A 17,556-nucleotide genomic window follows, 5' to 3' on the forward strand; every position below is an offset into this window, starting at 1 on the left:
CAAACAAGTATTATGAATCTTACATTCAACTTATGTACTTAATTGCTATAGTGAACATCACTACAACCTCACTTCTAGAAATATCACCCATAATGCTATGAATCCAAGACAGTGGAAAGCCAGGGTGTTAAAAAAATTTTGGTTCACTAATGAAAAAAGCCTAATAATTCGACTTTTCTAACTAGAACAAGATCCTGTTTTTCTTCTGTATTTGAGGTTTTAAGTGCCCTTTGGTTTGTTGAATAAGCAGAATACATTTCCTGATAAATACTACTACCCTGGACAAAGAATCTAAATGTTGAGATTTTACTAAATCAAGGTTTCTAATTGGTACAATGTTCCTACTAATTTATGTTTCAACTAGGTCTTTCTAATGTTAGGGAAAAAATGAAAGACAAAGACTAATATGGTCCTAAAAAGAAAATAAAGGTAAAATGTTCCTAAAGCTATACATTATGAAGATTCTCCTCCCACATTATGCCCATATATATCCTGTTTTAGAAACAACATCAGAAGAAAAGTGACAAGGGTAGAGGTCTACAATATAGACAAGAAGCTCTACGTTTCCCTACATTAAGTTTAGCTATTTCCTGTGTAGAATTATAACCAGACATTGCAATGTAGCTCTCAGATCTGAAAATGTCTTTATTTTTTAGAAAATGGATTCCAGGAAGGTTAAAAAGCAGTACCAGAGGATATAGGTGCAGAACTGGATGTAGTCATTCAAAGCATTTAGTTAAGAATATGGCAATATAAATACCTGAAAAGCATCTCTTAGGTGTTCCAAAACAAATGGAAAGTCATTCCTAACTAATTTGAGCTTTATAGCATTTCCTAGACAGGGGAAAAACAGTTAACATTTGAAAATCCTGAAAGCTTTTTCTTGGTTAATTACATTAGATGGTTTGCATTTGATCAAATTCCTTCCTTTTTAAACATGGATAAAAGTACTACATAGGTCCACTGTTAAACAGACAACATGTTGCACATTAATTCTGGTATAACGTATTCCAACAAAGCTTAGAAAATAACAGATGTTGCGGTGGCTTTGGACTAAGTTTAATAGTCATCTCCTCTGCTGACAACTTCTTTACAAGTTGGACGCAACAGTATGGTATGTTCAAACTGTGCTGTGTATGATCCTTTAATGTCACACAATGGTGGATATGGATCTACAATGCCCAAGTCACACAGATTCTTCAGAGCCATCAAGTATTTACTTTCTCCCAAGCGATCCAGCCATCTGCGGCAAAAGGCAAGGGTGCCAAAGTTTTCATTGATGACATTTAACAAGTGCTTTGTTCTTGGAAGCCTAAGAGAAGAAAATTAAACATTAACAGATGGCTAAAAAGCTTCCCAACTCACCTCCCACATTAAGGACACTTCAAACCATAGCTGTGGCTTAGTAGTAATTAAAACTCAAAAAAACTTCCTTGGCTGTCTTTTGAAACACTTAAAAGCCAAAATGTGAAATATATAATAGCCCATAGCTAATTACAGATGGCAGCTGATGGCTACCTTACCATGTGTGCTTATGTGTCTATGCATGTGTGTGTTAAATTCCTAGTATAGACTCACCAATAGTTTAACAGTGGGAATTTCTTTTTTGTGAATCAAGCTGAAAGACCTGCACACATAAAGGTGCCCTTCACCCATCTCAGAAAGTTAAAAAAATAAAAAAATAAAAAGATAAACTTTGCCTATAGGGAAATTTTAAGACAAAAGCCTAGAAATGCCAGAAAAATTATAATCTCTGAAATTACTATGATTATTGGAAACTAGATCTGAAGAGAATACTTGCCTTTATCATTTTTATCTCAGTTAAAATTTTGAACAGGCCAATATCTTTGCTGTATTATAGAAATCCACAGAACATATTATTAGGCTAGAGAACTGTACATTTATGAGTATCACCGTGGATGCTTGTCAGTTTTAAAAATGCTGTTATCTAGGATGAAAATATCATATAAGAACAAGTTTCTCACCTTATTGGCACATGACCAACATCAAAATTTTTCATGTAATGTGAGCATTCCATGTCATCATGAACAACGCCTTTTCCTGTGCTACCAAAGGTTTCAATGGCATACACTTCTCCTTCCTAAAAAATACATAAGAGTCAAGGAAAAGAAGAAATATTTCGAACTAATCAAAATTACCATCTCCACTTCAGGTTGAGGTATTTCCTCCTTCATGTAAGAAATAACATGAAATATCCTCTGGCAGTAATTACCTTTCCCCTATGTGATAAAGTACAGAAAAAACCTCAGCACTTTTTTTTCTGGGTCCTCCTATTAGAATGTAGGCTTTACATGGACAGGGAATTTTGATTTGTTCACTACTACATCCTCAGTGTCTACTAAGAACCTGACATCTACGAAATACTCAATAAATATTCACTAAGTGTTCAATAAACAATCCTTTGACATTTCCACAACTTCCACAGCTGATGGAGCACTACTTGGACCAGATACAATTTGCACACTGAGCCCAATTCCTTTTGGCAACTTGGACAGCAAGTTAATTTTGCTTAACATACTCCATACTCAACTGTGACTAGCCTTAGTTTAGTTTGGTGGTGGCGGGGGGGTGGGGCGGGGAATGGGGAAGGAGTGCTTCACAAACACTGTTAATGGCATACATACCTCCATTCTTGTTGCCTCTCCTCCTTTCACAATGGGCACTGTTTTCCCAGCATGAATTCTATATGGACCAATTGAATGTCCATTTAGATTACGGATTGGTTTCACTGGCATAATAGGAAAAAAATATTTATTCAGGTCTCCAAAACTACAAATAGATCTCTTGGCCTTCCAGCACAGAGTTAAAACTCTTATTTAAAAACAAGATATGGCTCTACTAAATAACCTCACATAAAGGTAGTTAAATACAAACTGGAAAAGCAGTGAACTATGAAAAGATGTTTACTATAATGTCACTGAATAAAAACTAAAAGGGAGAAAGGGGAAATGGTGGAAAAAGGAACTATGTGATGATGACATACTGGGAGAGGGTCAGTCATGTACGGAGGCATTGCTAATAAAAACATAGTCATGCCATGTACACAATGATCACAAACACAAGAAGTATGTATTTTTATGGTTAGGGACCAAAAGGTAACATGGAAATGAAGATTCTGTGTAGAAATGAAAGGACTGTGAGACCTTAAGTTTTGTTACATCAACTTTTCAAACATTGTAAAAGTAATCTAAACAGCCCCAAGGCCCTGAGATTGATGACAGAATAAGCAAATAGTGGTATATACACACAATGGACCACTACTCAACAATAAAAATGAAGAGCTAGGGATACACTGAACAATGGAAATAAAACCTAAAGATAAAATGAGCAAAAGGTGGCTCAATTATATACATGTAATTCATTTTATATTTTTGTATATATTTCAAAATTAAATATACCAGTATCTAGGAATGCATAATTAGATGGTGAAGACTTAAAGAAAAGCAAATACAAATACTTTAATACTCAAGATAGTGGCTTACCAAAGGAAGACTGTTCTTTAGTAGTTAGGAAGGGGCATACAGAACTGGGGGCTTCTGGAATGCTGGCAATGTTCTGTTTCTTGAGGGATGAGGTTACAAAGCTTTTTAAATTGTTTAGATGAAGTTTTCTGTTTTGTGTATTTTCAGTGTTTATTATATTTAAGAAAAAGAAGGTCTAAGAAAAGCCAGCTCTATAGTGCTAGAATCCTCAATATGGGCTACCTTTCTTCTAGGGCAGAATTAGGTAGCAAGGCTTTTTTCAAATCCGTAACGACGAAGTAAGGATATGTACATTATGAATTTAGGGAGTGGTACAAAAAAATAAAACACTGGATTAGCTCTTTAAAAAATTATCCTTCTTATTCAAACAATAAGCTGAATTTATTTTAAAATTCTACAAGTGTTACTATTTCTGTTAGACCTGGCAAATGGATCCCACTGACAAATTAAAAACATATTTAAATAAAACTATCTCTCAGTCATACTAACCAAACATATAATCAAGCTGCAGGACACCAGGGTATCCATTTTTATAATATACAGGTTGTGAGAGCAGCAGCCTAATTCTGAGACCAATAACTTTCCAATTCCACAGCACCCCAACCAAGGTAAATAAAACCACCCCCTTGATGGCCCAGTCTCTTATGTGGTTTTTGGGAATTGCATCTGAAAGTCCAACCTATAGTCCATTTCTTCACCTTCCCAATGTCATTATTTACCTACACCCTGTCTGCTGAAACTAGTAAAAATGAATTCTCTCACCTTCAATAAGAACCCTCATCAATACAGTAAGTAACTGGTATCAAAAAAGGGGTACTGAAATAACAGAACCTAAAATGTTGCACTGGCTTAGTGGAAGAGGTAAGAAGGCAGATTAAGATTCCAATATTATAGGTTGGAATTGTTATGTGGGGACTAAACATTAAGACAAACTGCCACCTAATACACCTTGAAAGGCAGAACATATGCCAACCAAGTTGTAGAATTAGGAGAAAATAGAAGGGAAAGATGATCTGAGAGGAACATGAACATTATTTGTTGTAGTATCAATCCCAAAATTGGGAGTGGGAAACAACCAGTATTTGTTGAATACTAATGAATGTGAGGCATTGTCATAAAATTTTATTTCTCAAAAAACAAAACAATGATATCATTAATCCTATCACAGTCAAAGAAACTTGGGTCCTTAGAGGTTACAGGATTTATCTAAGCTAAAAAATAGACCTGCCTGACCCCAAAGCATGTTTTCTTCATATCTCTTAACACTTCCCATCCAAAACTATGAGCAACCTTCAGACTTTTTTGTTTGGTACCTTTGTTCATAGGCTAGGGATCTGCAAGACAGCTATAAGGACAGGCACTGTCAGGTCTCAGAGGAAGAACCCCTTCTGCACAATAGTTTATAAGTATCAACAGCGGAATACAAAGTACACTGAATAATGTGAAATTTACCCAGAAGCAAGGAAGCAGGAGTCTCCCCTCAAGAGGAAATGCACAAATTTTTATGTAAGAAAGTTGTCAGAATGAGGGCTACAGAGAACAAGCATATATTAGGAAAGAGGAGTGGTCAGACAGATCCCGGGAGTCAGAGGAAGGCTAGACTGATGGAGAACACCACAAAGCACAGGGGACTCTGGGACTGTGTACCTATGGCAGTGGCTGGGAAAAACTAGGAGACAAAAGGAATAAAAATGAAACAAAGGACACAAAAGGAATTAACCAGCCTCTAAATTTTGAATTCAAATAAAAAAATGGGAGTCATCAACAAAGAGGCCTCCTGCTTTTCTCTGAGCCCTGATGTGACTAGTCACAGAAAACCTGGTCTGCATTTTAGACACCTTGTGATAAATACCAAATTGTCTTATCAGCAATATTCTATTTTTTGAGTAGCTTGGGAACAGTTTCCAGCTAGTGACCACAGTACTCCCACCATGAGTAAGCCAGTTACCCTGTTTTCCCTCTTTATATTCCAGAGATAAAGATGAAGCAGCTGACTCAAACAAAGTACTCAACACTGTTTTTCAAAATTAATTCTGTAGAGGTCACATGCATTTCAAAGTAAGATTTTTAAAAGAGCACACCTTGATATGTTTTCCCATCTATTTCAACCTCATAGGACTCCATAACTTCTTGGATGGCCTCACCAACATCACACAGACGGACGTCAATTCCAGCACACTAAAAACAGAATAATGGATACTTTATTTTATTCAAACAAATAATTTTACGGCAACTTAACTTCTTAGTATTTTAAAATAAAGGACAATCAGATAAACTGCTTTGCACAGTATAACTTCCTCTGTAAAAGCCTTTGGTACACAATTTAAATTACCCAAGTAGAGCCCTAAAGGCAGTGAACCAGTCTTGGATAACCCAAAGACCTTAAACCAGCTATAAAGTACTGAAAATACACTGAATGAAAGGTGAAATGGTGGTTACAGTTCACATACCTTTATTCCAGTGTTAGTGGCATCTTTTACAGCTTTTAATAATGTATCATACTTTGGATTAAAAGTGACAGTAAAAGCACAGTCAATAATCCTACCTGTAAGAGAAAATTCTTCTGTAAGTTTACTTCATCAGCCAGTCAATTTATTTACAACATCTACTCTATTAATTAACCTTGCCAGTTAACACGAAGCCAAAATGATGGTCACAAATGAAGGCAGAACTCCAAGTATACAGATAGTAGTCATAATTGAAGGGTAAAAGAAGTATGATTTATCTAAAGGTTGCAGAGAAGGTAATTCCACGGTTAGTATATATTGCTTCAAGACAGCACCAACTCAGTACTCACAGAGGCAGTTATGGAAAAATATAAACAAAAACAAATCAAAATGAGAAAAAAAGCTCAGGGAACTAAGGAACAGCAATGTAGTCAGAGAAAATGTATAGGTCCACAGGATGCTAACCATCAGTCCACCTTCTCCCATTTAGTAAAACCTCAGGTACATACTTAAGTTTTGCTCTCTCATCTGTTAAGTGGGATAAAAAGGTACTTACCTAATAGAGTTTGGGGGAGAATTAAGAAAAGCTAGAAAGTATATACAGGTTGGTAAAGTTTAAGGTTCTAAGTAAATGTTTATTGTTTTGAGAATAAATGATATGTGAAACGGTGAACTGACAAAATGTAAGACTGTATTTTTCATGTCTTGGTACAAAGGGTAATAAACCTCAAATACCCAAGTTTTCATCATACTCCATTTAGTAGGATGCTTTCAAGTAAATCTCAAAATCTGCCTCAACATAGCTCTGCTGAAAAGTAAAGCATCAAGAAGAAAATCTGGGAGTTCAGTATATGTAGCCCCAGCAAAGACAGACAAAAATAGAGTTTTTTAGGGGATAGGAATTAATTACAAGAACTCACCACTTATATGTGTTCCGAAGTCTATCTTACAGATGTCATCATACTGTAATACTGTTGTGTCACCAGCATTGGGAGTATAATGGGCAGCACAGTTATTGAGAGAACACCCAGTAGGAAAGGCCAGGCCTGCGTTTAACCCATTCTCTTTTATTAGCTTTCGTGAACAGTCTTCCAATTTCTCACTTAAAAAAAAAATTTTTTTTTACTTTTACATTCTTATCCTTGGATACCTTACACCTCAACATATCCAGAAAGTCTGCAACTTTTTAATTACTTTTACTTTCTGGAAGTGATCTGTATCACTTCTTGGATGTGAGTAAATAAGTTCTATGACGCTATGAAAATAGCAGCTCATCTCTAAAAGATAAAGAATTTAATTCCAATAGAAATCTGGAGAAACAGAATGACACAATAGTGCTATAATTTAGTTTACTAGGAAGAAGATTCTTGATTTAGTCTAATTTAAATGCTGATTACATTTTACTTGCTCAATGCTGTGTATTTTGAAAACTGGAGAAATAATTCTTTTTACTGGTTTAACCATTGCAATATAAGTAAGTTCTTTGTCCAAGACTTTTAATTTAATATGAACTGTTAGAAGGCAAAATATATTTCCAAGCAGCAAATAAGAATTAGTAATGTGTACATGTGCCTATGAGGCACTGAGTACAGAAGAGTGGTTGAGGAGCTAATGTCCTCTTGCAGTTTTCTCATTACCCTGACATTACCCGAACTGAGAAGATATTTCTAGGACCTTCACTTAAAGTTTAGCAAAGTATTAATTAAAATCAAACACTACAACTGGAGAATTAGCTTGAAAAAAAAACAAACTTGTTTTAGTCATGTTCTTACAAAAAATATATTCCTTTTACCAGATTTCTATCATTGTCATCCCGGGCTTGATCCAGCTCATAACATATTTTCTAACTTGTCGATGTGCTTCTGCAGCTTCTCGAAAATCATTCCAAATCTCTTCACTAGCTTGGTCTAAAGCTTTCTTTTCTTCACTTGTAGTTCTCCAAGTGGCTGTTCGCCTTTATAGTATGCATAGCATGGTGTTAGTCATTTAAGAAACAGAGTAAGCATAAAAGCTGAGAGATAAAAATATACTAAGTAACATAAGACATTTTAGATAAAAATGTTACATGTTCAGTTTATTAAACGTCAGCAAAGTTTCTGAAATGCAAATAGCCACACACTTGGAATCAAGCCAAATCAAGTTAAATCTTTTGAAAGACTCCTGGAGGGGCAGAGGAGGGAGAACTTCAAGTGAGATTTCATTCAGTCAGAGGAACTAATACCCTGCCACACAAAATAGCACGAAAGGAGAGAACGAAAAAAGTCAGAAGAGTCCTAGAAACCAAGCAGGTAGGAGAAAAAAAGTCATCCATCCTTATACTCAAGGTAATATATAGTTTGACTTCAAATGGGCACACTAAAGATAGGCATTTAACTGCACCAAAAGGGCAAGTACTAATCCAAAAACCTGACCTAGAAATCTGCATATACCTTCCTCAAAATAAAGTATTATGTGCTATTGCAGAATTTTTCTAATTGTACATATATTAGAGATAATCTTCCTTGAAGGATATGGCTTGTATTTTAAAACTTCCAGGTAACAGATTTTTATATTCAGTATCTGGAAATGGGGAGATCCACTGACATGATTTAAGCAGCACATTTCAAAAACAGTAACTGTTTCCAAATGAAAATCTGAAAAGCTGTTGTAATTTTCACACATTCTTAGTTCACCACTCAGTGATCACTGAGGTATAAATTATACTTAATATAAAAGTGATACCTTCAAGGAATAGTCCTATTTGCCTCAAAGCTAGTGGCTGGAAACTATGGTCTGCTGGTAAACCAGCCTGGCACATTTTGTAAATAAAAATTCACTGCAATATAGCTATGCCATTCATAGACATACTGTCTATCATTATTTTCATGCTACAACAGCAGAATTTAGTAACACCTGGAGCCTGAAATATTCACTACATGGCCTTTCTTAGAATGCTTACCCAATTGCTCTAAATTACAGGCCCCTAAGTTAATGCCACAAAATGCTTCTGAGTTTTCCTGTGTGTTTCTGTCAAGTTTATTAGGATTAATTTCTACTGAAGCAGCTACCTGTACAGCAACATCTACCTCCTCTAATTTGCTACAAAAACCCAAAGGAGCTGTCCTCTGTGAACTTAGGGGTGCTTAAGCATCAGAGAGGCTTCTCTCGCTTGTTTTCTGTTTGGAAATGTATTTTGATCTATCCATTGATATTATCAGTTAAATGGAATTTTAGAGTACCATCAGTTTAAGGGCAGTTTTAAAATCCCTAAGTATTTAAATGTGTATGAATTACTTTTATAGGAATAGTGAAGGCTCAAGAGACAACTTCTAACCAAAGTACTCAAACAAACTACTCAAACCTCTGACTAAAAGGTAACAGGAAAAGATCCTTTAAAAAGTATATTCTCAAAATGTACCTTAAGATGTATTCAACCACAACATACTCTTATTTGCTTACTTCAAACCGGGAGAGACAGGCCACAATCTCCTGACCTCTCTCTAGAACTGAGAAAGTTCTAACTCCAGTCCTTTCTCTCCCATGAATCCAAAAATCTTTCCTGGGAACCAAGAACCCAAATATGGTAAGAATAAATCACTTTCAGGCATTAGTGTACTAGCTATATTCTCAGATAGATGTTTAGACAAAAAATTCATCCTCTCTTACATGGCCCTAATTCTGACACATACCCTAAAGCCATACCTGGTGGTAAAGGTCGTAGTACTCCCTGCCTCTAAAGCCAAAAATTTTCTGAAAAATAAAACTATGAGCAAACATTTAACTCTAGTCCACAAAGAACTGATGGGTATTATGCATGTAGAGCTGTAAAAGTGGAATTGGTCTTCATCAATTCCCATTTCTTCTTCTTCAACCCTCAGATTCTTCAGATCCACTTCTTATAGGTTAAAACATAAGTGTAATTAAACTTCAAATGCTATGTGCTATATTTTAGAATCAGAACACGATACACTAAAGATTCACAATACTGAAATCAAAATATCTCACATGAATATCTTATACTTTTGAAAGTTGCATGGCTGAATTTTAGAAGCAGTGAATTATTTCAAAGATTATGGAATTTGCTCAATTGTTGGTAAAGAATTATCAATCAGAAACTGAATTAAAGAAAGTCTTTTGCTAAGTCTTGAATTCAAATTGAAAGTCATTAGTAGTAACTGAGAAACTTACTGCTGGGTCTATAATTCCAGCCCTAAATGAAAGACAGTATTATGAAGGAGTCCCTCCCTTTTCCTAAATTTAATCTTTTGATGTTCAGTCTATATAACAAAATATAGAATAAGATGAAACAAAAACATTGTGAGCTCATAAAAATTATTCCAAAAGGCAATTAATTCACCTAACTGATAACAGCAGGTTAGAAATGCTTTTTAAATATATTATATCTGTAAAAACAAAACTATCAAAACTGCTCAAAGAAGAATCTTTATAGGCAGTGTTTACAGATATGTAAATTCTTCACACCTCTTTGATATTTCTGACTTTAATATTTCATCATTTTTAGCAGTGGATGTATTAAGAGAAGAAAAATATAAATAAAACGAAAAGATACAAAGGAATCTGGTTATTAACTTCATATAGTCTCGAACATTTCTGAATTCATTGCATGGCTAACTTAAAAGCTAGTCATATTTGTATTGTTAAAGAACTGTATTTCACATTTACAAAAACCACGTAACAATGCATGTCTTTAACCCAGAAATAATAAGAATGTATGACATTCTTAGAGGCAGATATGACACCAATTCCATCCTCTGAAAATTGGTACTTAAGGGAAAAATAAAGCACATTTTAACTCTGCCTCTAAGAAAGTATAGTTGATCCCCAGGTGATGAAGGAAAATTTTTCTTATAGAATACTATCAGCTAAAAAACTAGAAGGAATGATAGAATTAGAAATTCACCATTTTACAGTCCCCAAAAGTAACTGATAAAGGATCATCAATAGAGATTAAAATACTTAAGTGGGAGGTTGATAAAAAGGATATTCCACTGGCACCAAAGTACCCTACAGATTACTTGGGAACTATAAAAAGAAAAAAGTATCTTTAAAAAATAAACAGCTGGCTGTCACCACATTAACCAAGTGATCAAACACAGTAAAACTAATAGAATCTGACATTATGTCTGATGCAAAAGACTATGATACAAAGAACACACCATCATCTGATATATCTGTCAAAATGTTGAATTTAAATCTAATTTAAGCCTTTAAAAACCAATTCCAGTTTACAGAAAATATAGTAATAGAGAAAAAAATTTAATGACGCTACAAAGAAACATTTGGAGAAATCCCAGAATACGGGACTTTTTGAAACTATGTGACCTCTTCAAAAAGTCAGTGTAATGGAAGAGAAGATAGTGGGGATGCTAACCATATGCAACCTTGACTGGATCCTGGCTGAGGGGGAAAAAATATCTAAAAATACGTTCCAGGGACAATGGGAAAAAATTCTAAATATGAACTCGGTATTTACATGATACTGGGAAATTACTATTAATATTCTTAAATGTAATAATTTGGAGAATGTCTAATTCTTGGAAGATGCTTGAAGGTTTTAGAAGAGAGAATTCAAAATAAATGAGACTTATGTATAATAGCCCAGGGGAAAAAAAACCACATATATATTTACAGAAATAATGTATATATGGCAAAATATTAAGAACTGTTTAATCTAGGTAGTGAGTTCATTATGCTATCTTAAATCTTTCTGTTTGTTTGGAATTTTCATTATAAAAAGTTGATGACAACATAAAGATATTTATACCAGCAATGTTTATAATAGTACAACTAGAGAGAAATTCTATGTTCAGTAAGAGAAGATTGGACAAATAAGTTATAGCATGCATGCGCACATATATGCAGAATTATTCACCCATTAGAAATACTATTGGCGTTTGGATTAACAAAAAAACAAACTTAAAAAGGAGTCATAAAGCTATTTGCAGTATAGTTCCATCTTGGAAAACATTCCCAGGCATGTATAATATATATTTATATAGAGAGGCTTTAGAGGAAAAGATACCAACATGTAAACAGTGGTTTTAATATACTGGCAGAATTAAGATTCTTTTTGCTTATCTGTAACTCTTAACTGTTCTATAATGAGTATGTATTGCTTATAAAATTAACAATTGCCCCTCAAAAATTGCCTAGATACCAAGAATTTCAAAGTAATTCTTCATACTATTTTTAGAGACCTAGAATGAGAGAAAAATCAGATCCAATTAAAATACTAAGATGTTCATCACAGAATTTTTCCAACAGTAAAAAATTGAAAATGGTGTAAATGCTCAAAAATAAGGAAATAGCTAATAAAACTATTCTACATACAGAATAGCATTATAGCCATTAAAAACTGGATTCAAAAATGTTAATGACACAGGAAATGCACACAGAATGTAATTTTTTAAAAGGGCAAAAACCATCACAGTAAAAAAACTGATTCTAACAAAGATCATCAATGGGTGCTACAAGTGAGGAGGACATATTTACATATTCTCACAGTAATTTTGCATAATACAAGAGAATTACAAGAGAAAATTACTAATTAAAAGAGGAAAATGTAGTAATGATACACCAAAGAAACTGGATAACACCTCAACCAAGTAATAAAAATTGACACCCTATGCGCCTCCAGATGTGACAACCCTGAAATGCACACATTTTATCTCGTATTCCATCCAAAAATGCAAACCTATTCTCCACTAGTTCAGGAAAAACAGTGCATACAGAGTCACCAATATTAGTGTCCACATTTGTTTTCTATCTTCTAAGGAAAAAAAATGGAATGTTATTTGTATATTATACACAATACGTATAACTGCCATTATTGAGAAAAAAAAGAAAACAAATGTGGCAAAATGTTAAAGATAATCTGAGTGAAAGGTATGCAGGAGTCCTCTGTACACTCACAGTATAAAATTATTTGTTAAGTATGAAATTATTTCAAAATAAAAAGTTAAAATACTGCACTCAATTTGGGTGGTAGTTGTATAGGCAAGTTCATTGTGATAATTCATGTAATTTGCAACAGATTTATTTTAAAAAATGAAGGCAAGATACAAAACTGTATTTAATACTTTACCATATCTATAAGAATAATGATTCTGATCTATTTGAAAATAAGTCAAAACTAGTTATATGAATGTCAGAAAATTTGAAATTTATTAAAGAGCAAACATAACCACAATTATCCTAATTTCTTTTGTATTTCTCCAGGACAGCATACATTACTTTCAGTATTTAAGAAAAGTATTACCCCAACAGATATTACAACATAATTAATATCCTATCCTCCTCTATTGTTTCAAAAATAGTCATTATTCTATCTACAGAACATTAAATTTACAATAGAAAATTATAGTAAGAAGGGAATAGTTTTTAAAATTTACAAAATCTCAGTATTTTTCTTGCAGTGTTCCATCATATTCACACTGTTAAACATATTAACAATCTGTTAACAAGTATAGAAAATCAGTGGCTTCTTCTTCTTTAGCAATAAGCATATAGAAATAGAAATAGGAATAAAAATAACTCATTCACATCAATAACAAACGATAAAACATTTAAAAATCAATTTAACAAGAAAGGGACAGGACCTGCCTGAAAAAATAAAAAATCAGAGTACATGGGAATATATACCATGACAATGGTTAAGACAATGTGAGACAATTGTCAATTTTCTGATGAAATGCATACATAAACATAATGCTAACAGAATCAGAATCCTACCAAGGGCACCTCTGTGGTATGTGTGTTAAGATTATATGACTGAATATAGCTAAGAAAAATATAAAAAAGAACTGTGTTTGCGTGCCTTATTATCCAAATATAAAGTTTCTGAAATCAAAATAGTATTAGCATAGGACTAGACAAACAGACAGATGGAATAAATAATACAGAAACTGGTTCCATTATAATATGCAAACATAGTTCCACTATATGAGAATATAATATATGGCAAAGGTGGTCATTCAGTAAGACAGACAATCATTATTCTTATAGATATGGTAAAGTATTAAATACAGTTTTGTATCTTGCCTTCATTTTTAAAAATAAATCTATTGCAAATTACATGAATTATCACAATGAACTTGCCTATACAGTTCTAGCACAACTGGCCATTCATTTGACAGAAAATAAAATAAGCACTCCCAACCTTATATAAAAAATTTGACCACTTAAATGTAATAAAACACTTTTTTTTTTTTAATTAAGATTTTGAAAAATATCTAAGAGACTGTTAGGAACCCAGAAGTATAAAATATGACACATTTAAATTTTTTAAACTTCTGAAGGGCAGAAGAACAAGGCCAACAATTAAAAGACAGTCAAAATCACTAGCAGTCTGGGACTCTTTAACTAAAGTTATTAATATATTCTTTGATTCAGCAATCTTTCCTGGAAAACTGTCACATAATATATATGAATGTATATACTTAGAGGGAGATGTTTACTGCAGAATGGTTTATAATGATAAAAAACATTGCAGACAAAGTGAATGCTCTTCAATTAGAATATGGTGGAATAAGTATGGTATATTCACAGTATATATTATGAAGTCATTCAAAAAAATAACAAAGCTATTCTGATTGATTTGGAGGGACTTCAAAAAGGTAGTCCTTAGTGAAAAAAAGCAAGGTGGAGGAAAGTGTGCCTATGATTCCATTTTTATAAAACAATGATCAAAACACTCCCCTTACATAAACAGACATAAATGTATACGTATATGAGCACAGAAAAATATGGAAGGCTACCTGCTAGGTGGTTACATGGGTCTGGAAGGAAGGGAAGGAAAAAGGAACAAACAAAAATTGAAAAGATTATACTTAAAAAAAATAGTGTGAGCTCATATGTACTATGAAAGTGTATGAAATTAATGTAAAATTACATGTCTGTGACATTTTTTAAATAGATGCTTTAAGATAGGGATTGTGATTGATGAATTTAAACCCAGAGAAAAGATGCCCATGCCAAAAACTTCCAAAACTTTACAGACTTATTCCCTGAGAGTACTGGGAATGAGGGAGAGGGTGAAAATATAACATCATGCTCTTTTCAGAGTTTAAAGAAAACAGTGTCATCTTTACAGGTCAATGAAACAACGCTACAGTAGAAGCTTTCTTAACCAACTACTGCAACCACTGGATTAACCAAGGCTCTTGACTCCTTCTATAAAACATACTGACCAATGCCCATTGTGTTCTGAATATTAGTGCCTGACAGGTTCCTATTCTGAATAACAACAGCTGCTAACACTTATTTAATGCTTATCATGTATCTGTTACTCTTCTAAGAGCTTTACATATTTTGGGGGAGGGGTGGTTGTGGGCTAATTTTTTTTTTGATATTGTTAATGTACAATTACTTCAACAACATTATGGTTACTAGACTCCCCCTATTATCAAATCCCCCCCACATACCCCATTACAGTCACTGTCCATTTACATATATTATTATTTCTCACCACAATCCTATGAAGTGCCCATTTTATGGATAAGGAAATGAAAGCACAGACATGATAAATTACTTGCCCAAGTCACAAAGCTAGTAAGTGTTAGAGCTGGGATTTAAATGCAGCAACTTGGTCTTGGCTTCCATACTTTTAATCAGTCTACATTATGCTACTATGAGTGTCTGCTGACCAGCCAAACTGTTTATTTCCAGAACACTTTCAAGAATCAGTCAATTTATTCCCAAACCTGTGTAAGTCATCTGTACTTGTTACTATAGTTATGTGATTTAGATACATATGAGATAAAAAGAACTGTTTCTATGAAACTAAACTGACTACTCAGAGGTCTCATTAAGACAAGTCATCAAAAATCCTTCTGTCAAATTAAGTGCAGATAAGAATTGCAAATGATTTCAGAAAAAAATGTAGATATAGGTAGGCATCGGCCACCAAATTACTTAGTTCTTGCTCTTCACAGAAACTCCAAATGGAACAGACTTATAGACAATGCATTGTGAATACAGCTTTATGGGAAAAAAAGTGAAGTCCACTGAAAATTTAGAATATGGTGGAATAAGTATGGTATATTCACAGTATATATTATGAAGTCATTCAAAAAAATAACAAAGCTATTCTGATTGATTTGGAGGGACTTCAAAAAGGTAGTCCTTAGTGAAAAAAAGCAAGGTGGAGGAAAGTGTGCCTATGATTCCATTTTTATAAAACAATGATCAAAACACTTTAATCTTAAGTTTTGTTTTTTTTTTTATCTTTAAGTTTAATTTTAAGTTAACTTTTTTATCAATCAACATTTTTTTGTGTGATCCTCACTTTAACATAGTTTTTTGACATGGTCCCAATCATTTTGGATAAGAAGACTTCTACTGTATTTTCTCTGCAACAAATTCATATGCTTTTATTAAGGTAGTGGAGCAAAGTTCTGAGAAAAATCAAATCTTGTTATTGCTAAGCTGCACCTTTTGAAAGTCAAACTGGAAGTTACTATGATCCTTACCCATCTTGTGTGGGTGGGTACTCGCATTCTTGTCCTTTGGGAAATACACCATTAGGATACAGGTCACATATTGGAACTGAGGGAGGGTCTGTTTGAACTTTTGCTGTAAGATACAAATAAAGAATTAACTTCTGTACCTAAAAATAGAATTAGGCAGTTATTATTAGTTTTTCTCAGTTCTACTGTTTGTTATATGTCCTGATTTTAAGGAACCTCCTTGCTACCACATTACAGTTAAAAACAACAGATATCTCACCATGCTGGCCACCTCCTCTCTGATTTACTGCTGCCTGGGAATACAAATACTTAACTCTTGAAAACTCCATTATATATTATCTAAACAGGATATGTATGCCTTGACAGAAAGTATACTTCTAATGTTTTTGTTTTCATTTACTATACTGGAAATGGAATGGCATACAGAGGCTGGCTTTCACAAATAAAAATCAAAGAAGCAACAAGAAAATAAGAAATGCTACAGCCATGAAGTAAAAATATAAAGCTATCATATGTTAATAAAATAGGTAAAAAACTGATTTCCAAGGTATATTAGGTATAAAAGATAAAAGAGTATACATACCCAGCACTTTAAGACATTTGGCAGTCATATACAAATTTCCAGATACTTGAAAAATTATAGTACTTTTAGCATGTTTTAAGGAGACTTTGCAAACACTATTCTAAAAAACACCAGCATTCTAAGATGCTTTAAAAACGTACCTAGAGACTTTTCTTCTAAAAAATATTTTTTAAACACATAAGAACTAGTTACATAATTCTATTATGTGAAGAGCTGCCTTTTAGTAACAAATGCTGTATTCAAGGAATGCCAAGAAGTTGCATGTGAGTTAATTTATGCAGTAATAAATGACCTTCAATGTATATCTGTAGCATTTACTATTGAATTGAAGTATGTGGTTTCCTTCAGATTACAACTTGGTCTTATTGACTTCTGTGTTACATTATACCACATATTTTGTTCTTTTTATTATGCAATGGGGAAAAAAAGGATGCATATGAATAAAAATATGGCCATTTCTTGAGCCATGGAATTTTTTCAGTTCCCTCCTCAGTCTGAACACTCAACATCTCATGAGCACCAACTATTTTTCTCTCTTTACATAGTGTTCTAAGGGC

General features: G+C 33.5%; 1 protein-coding gene across 2 annotated transcripts in view; it reads right to left on the reverse strand.

Annotated features, from left to right (window-relative positions):
• Positions 1–625: 625 nt before the first annotated feature.
• The window catches only part of METAP2 (methionyl aminopeptidase 2), a 33,581-nt gene continuing 16,650 nt past the window's right edge, over positions 626–17,556 (reverse strand). For both annotated transcript variants that reach the window (XM_036891583.2, XM_036891582.2), the window contains exons 4-11: positions 16,420–16,522; positions 7,743–7,904; positions 6,871–7,052; positions 5,954–6,048; positions 5,585–5,681; positions 2,646–2,749; positions 1,986–2,101; positions 626–1,312 (exon numbers count right to left, since the gene is read on the reverse strand). In XM_036891583.2, the coding sequence (XP_036747478.1) occupies positions 1,060–1,312; positions 1,986–2,101; positions 2,646–2,749; positions 5,585–5,681; positions 5,954–6,048; positions 6,871–7,052; positions 7,743–7,904; positions 16,420–16,522 (1,112 nt within the window). In that variant the 3' untranslated portion in view covers positions 626–1,059. The remainder of the gene's footprint in view (positions 1,313–1,985; positions 2,102–2,645; positions 2,750–5,584; positions 5,682–5,953; positions 6,049–6,870; positions 7,053–7,742; positions 7,905–16,419; positions 16,523–17,556) is intronic.

The sequence above is a fragment of the Manis pentadactyla genome, chromosome 10 (assembly GCF_030020395.1).
Source record: "Manis pentadactyla isolate mManPen7 chromosome 10, mManPen7.hap1, whole genome shotgun sequence".
Lineage (NCBI taxonomy): Eukaryota > Metazoa > Chordata > Mammalia > Pholidota > Manidae > Manis > Manis pentadactyla.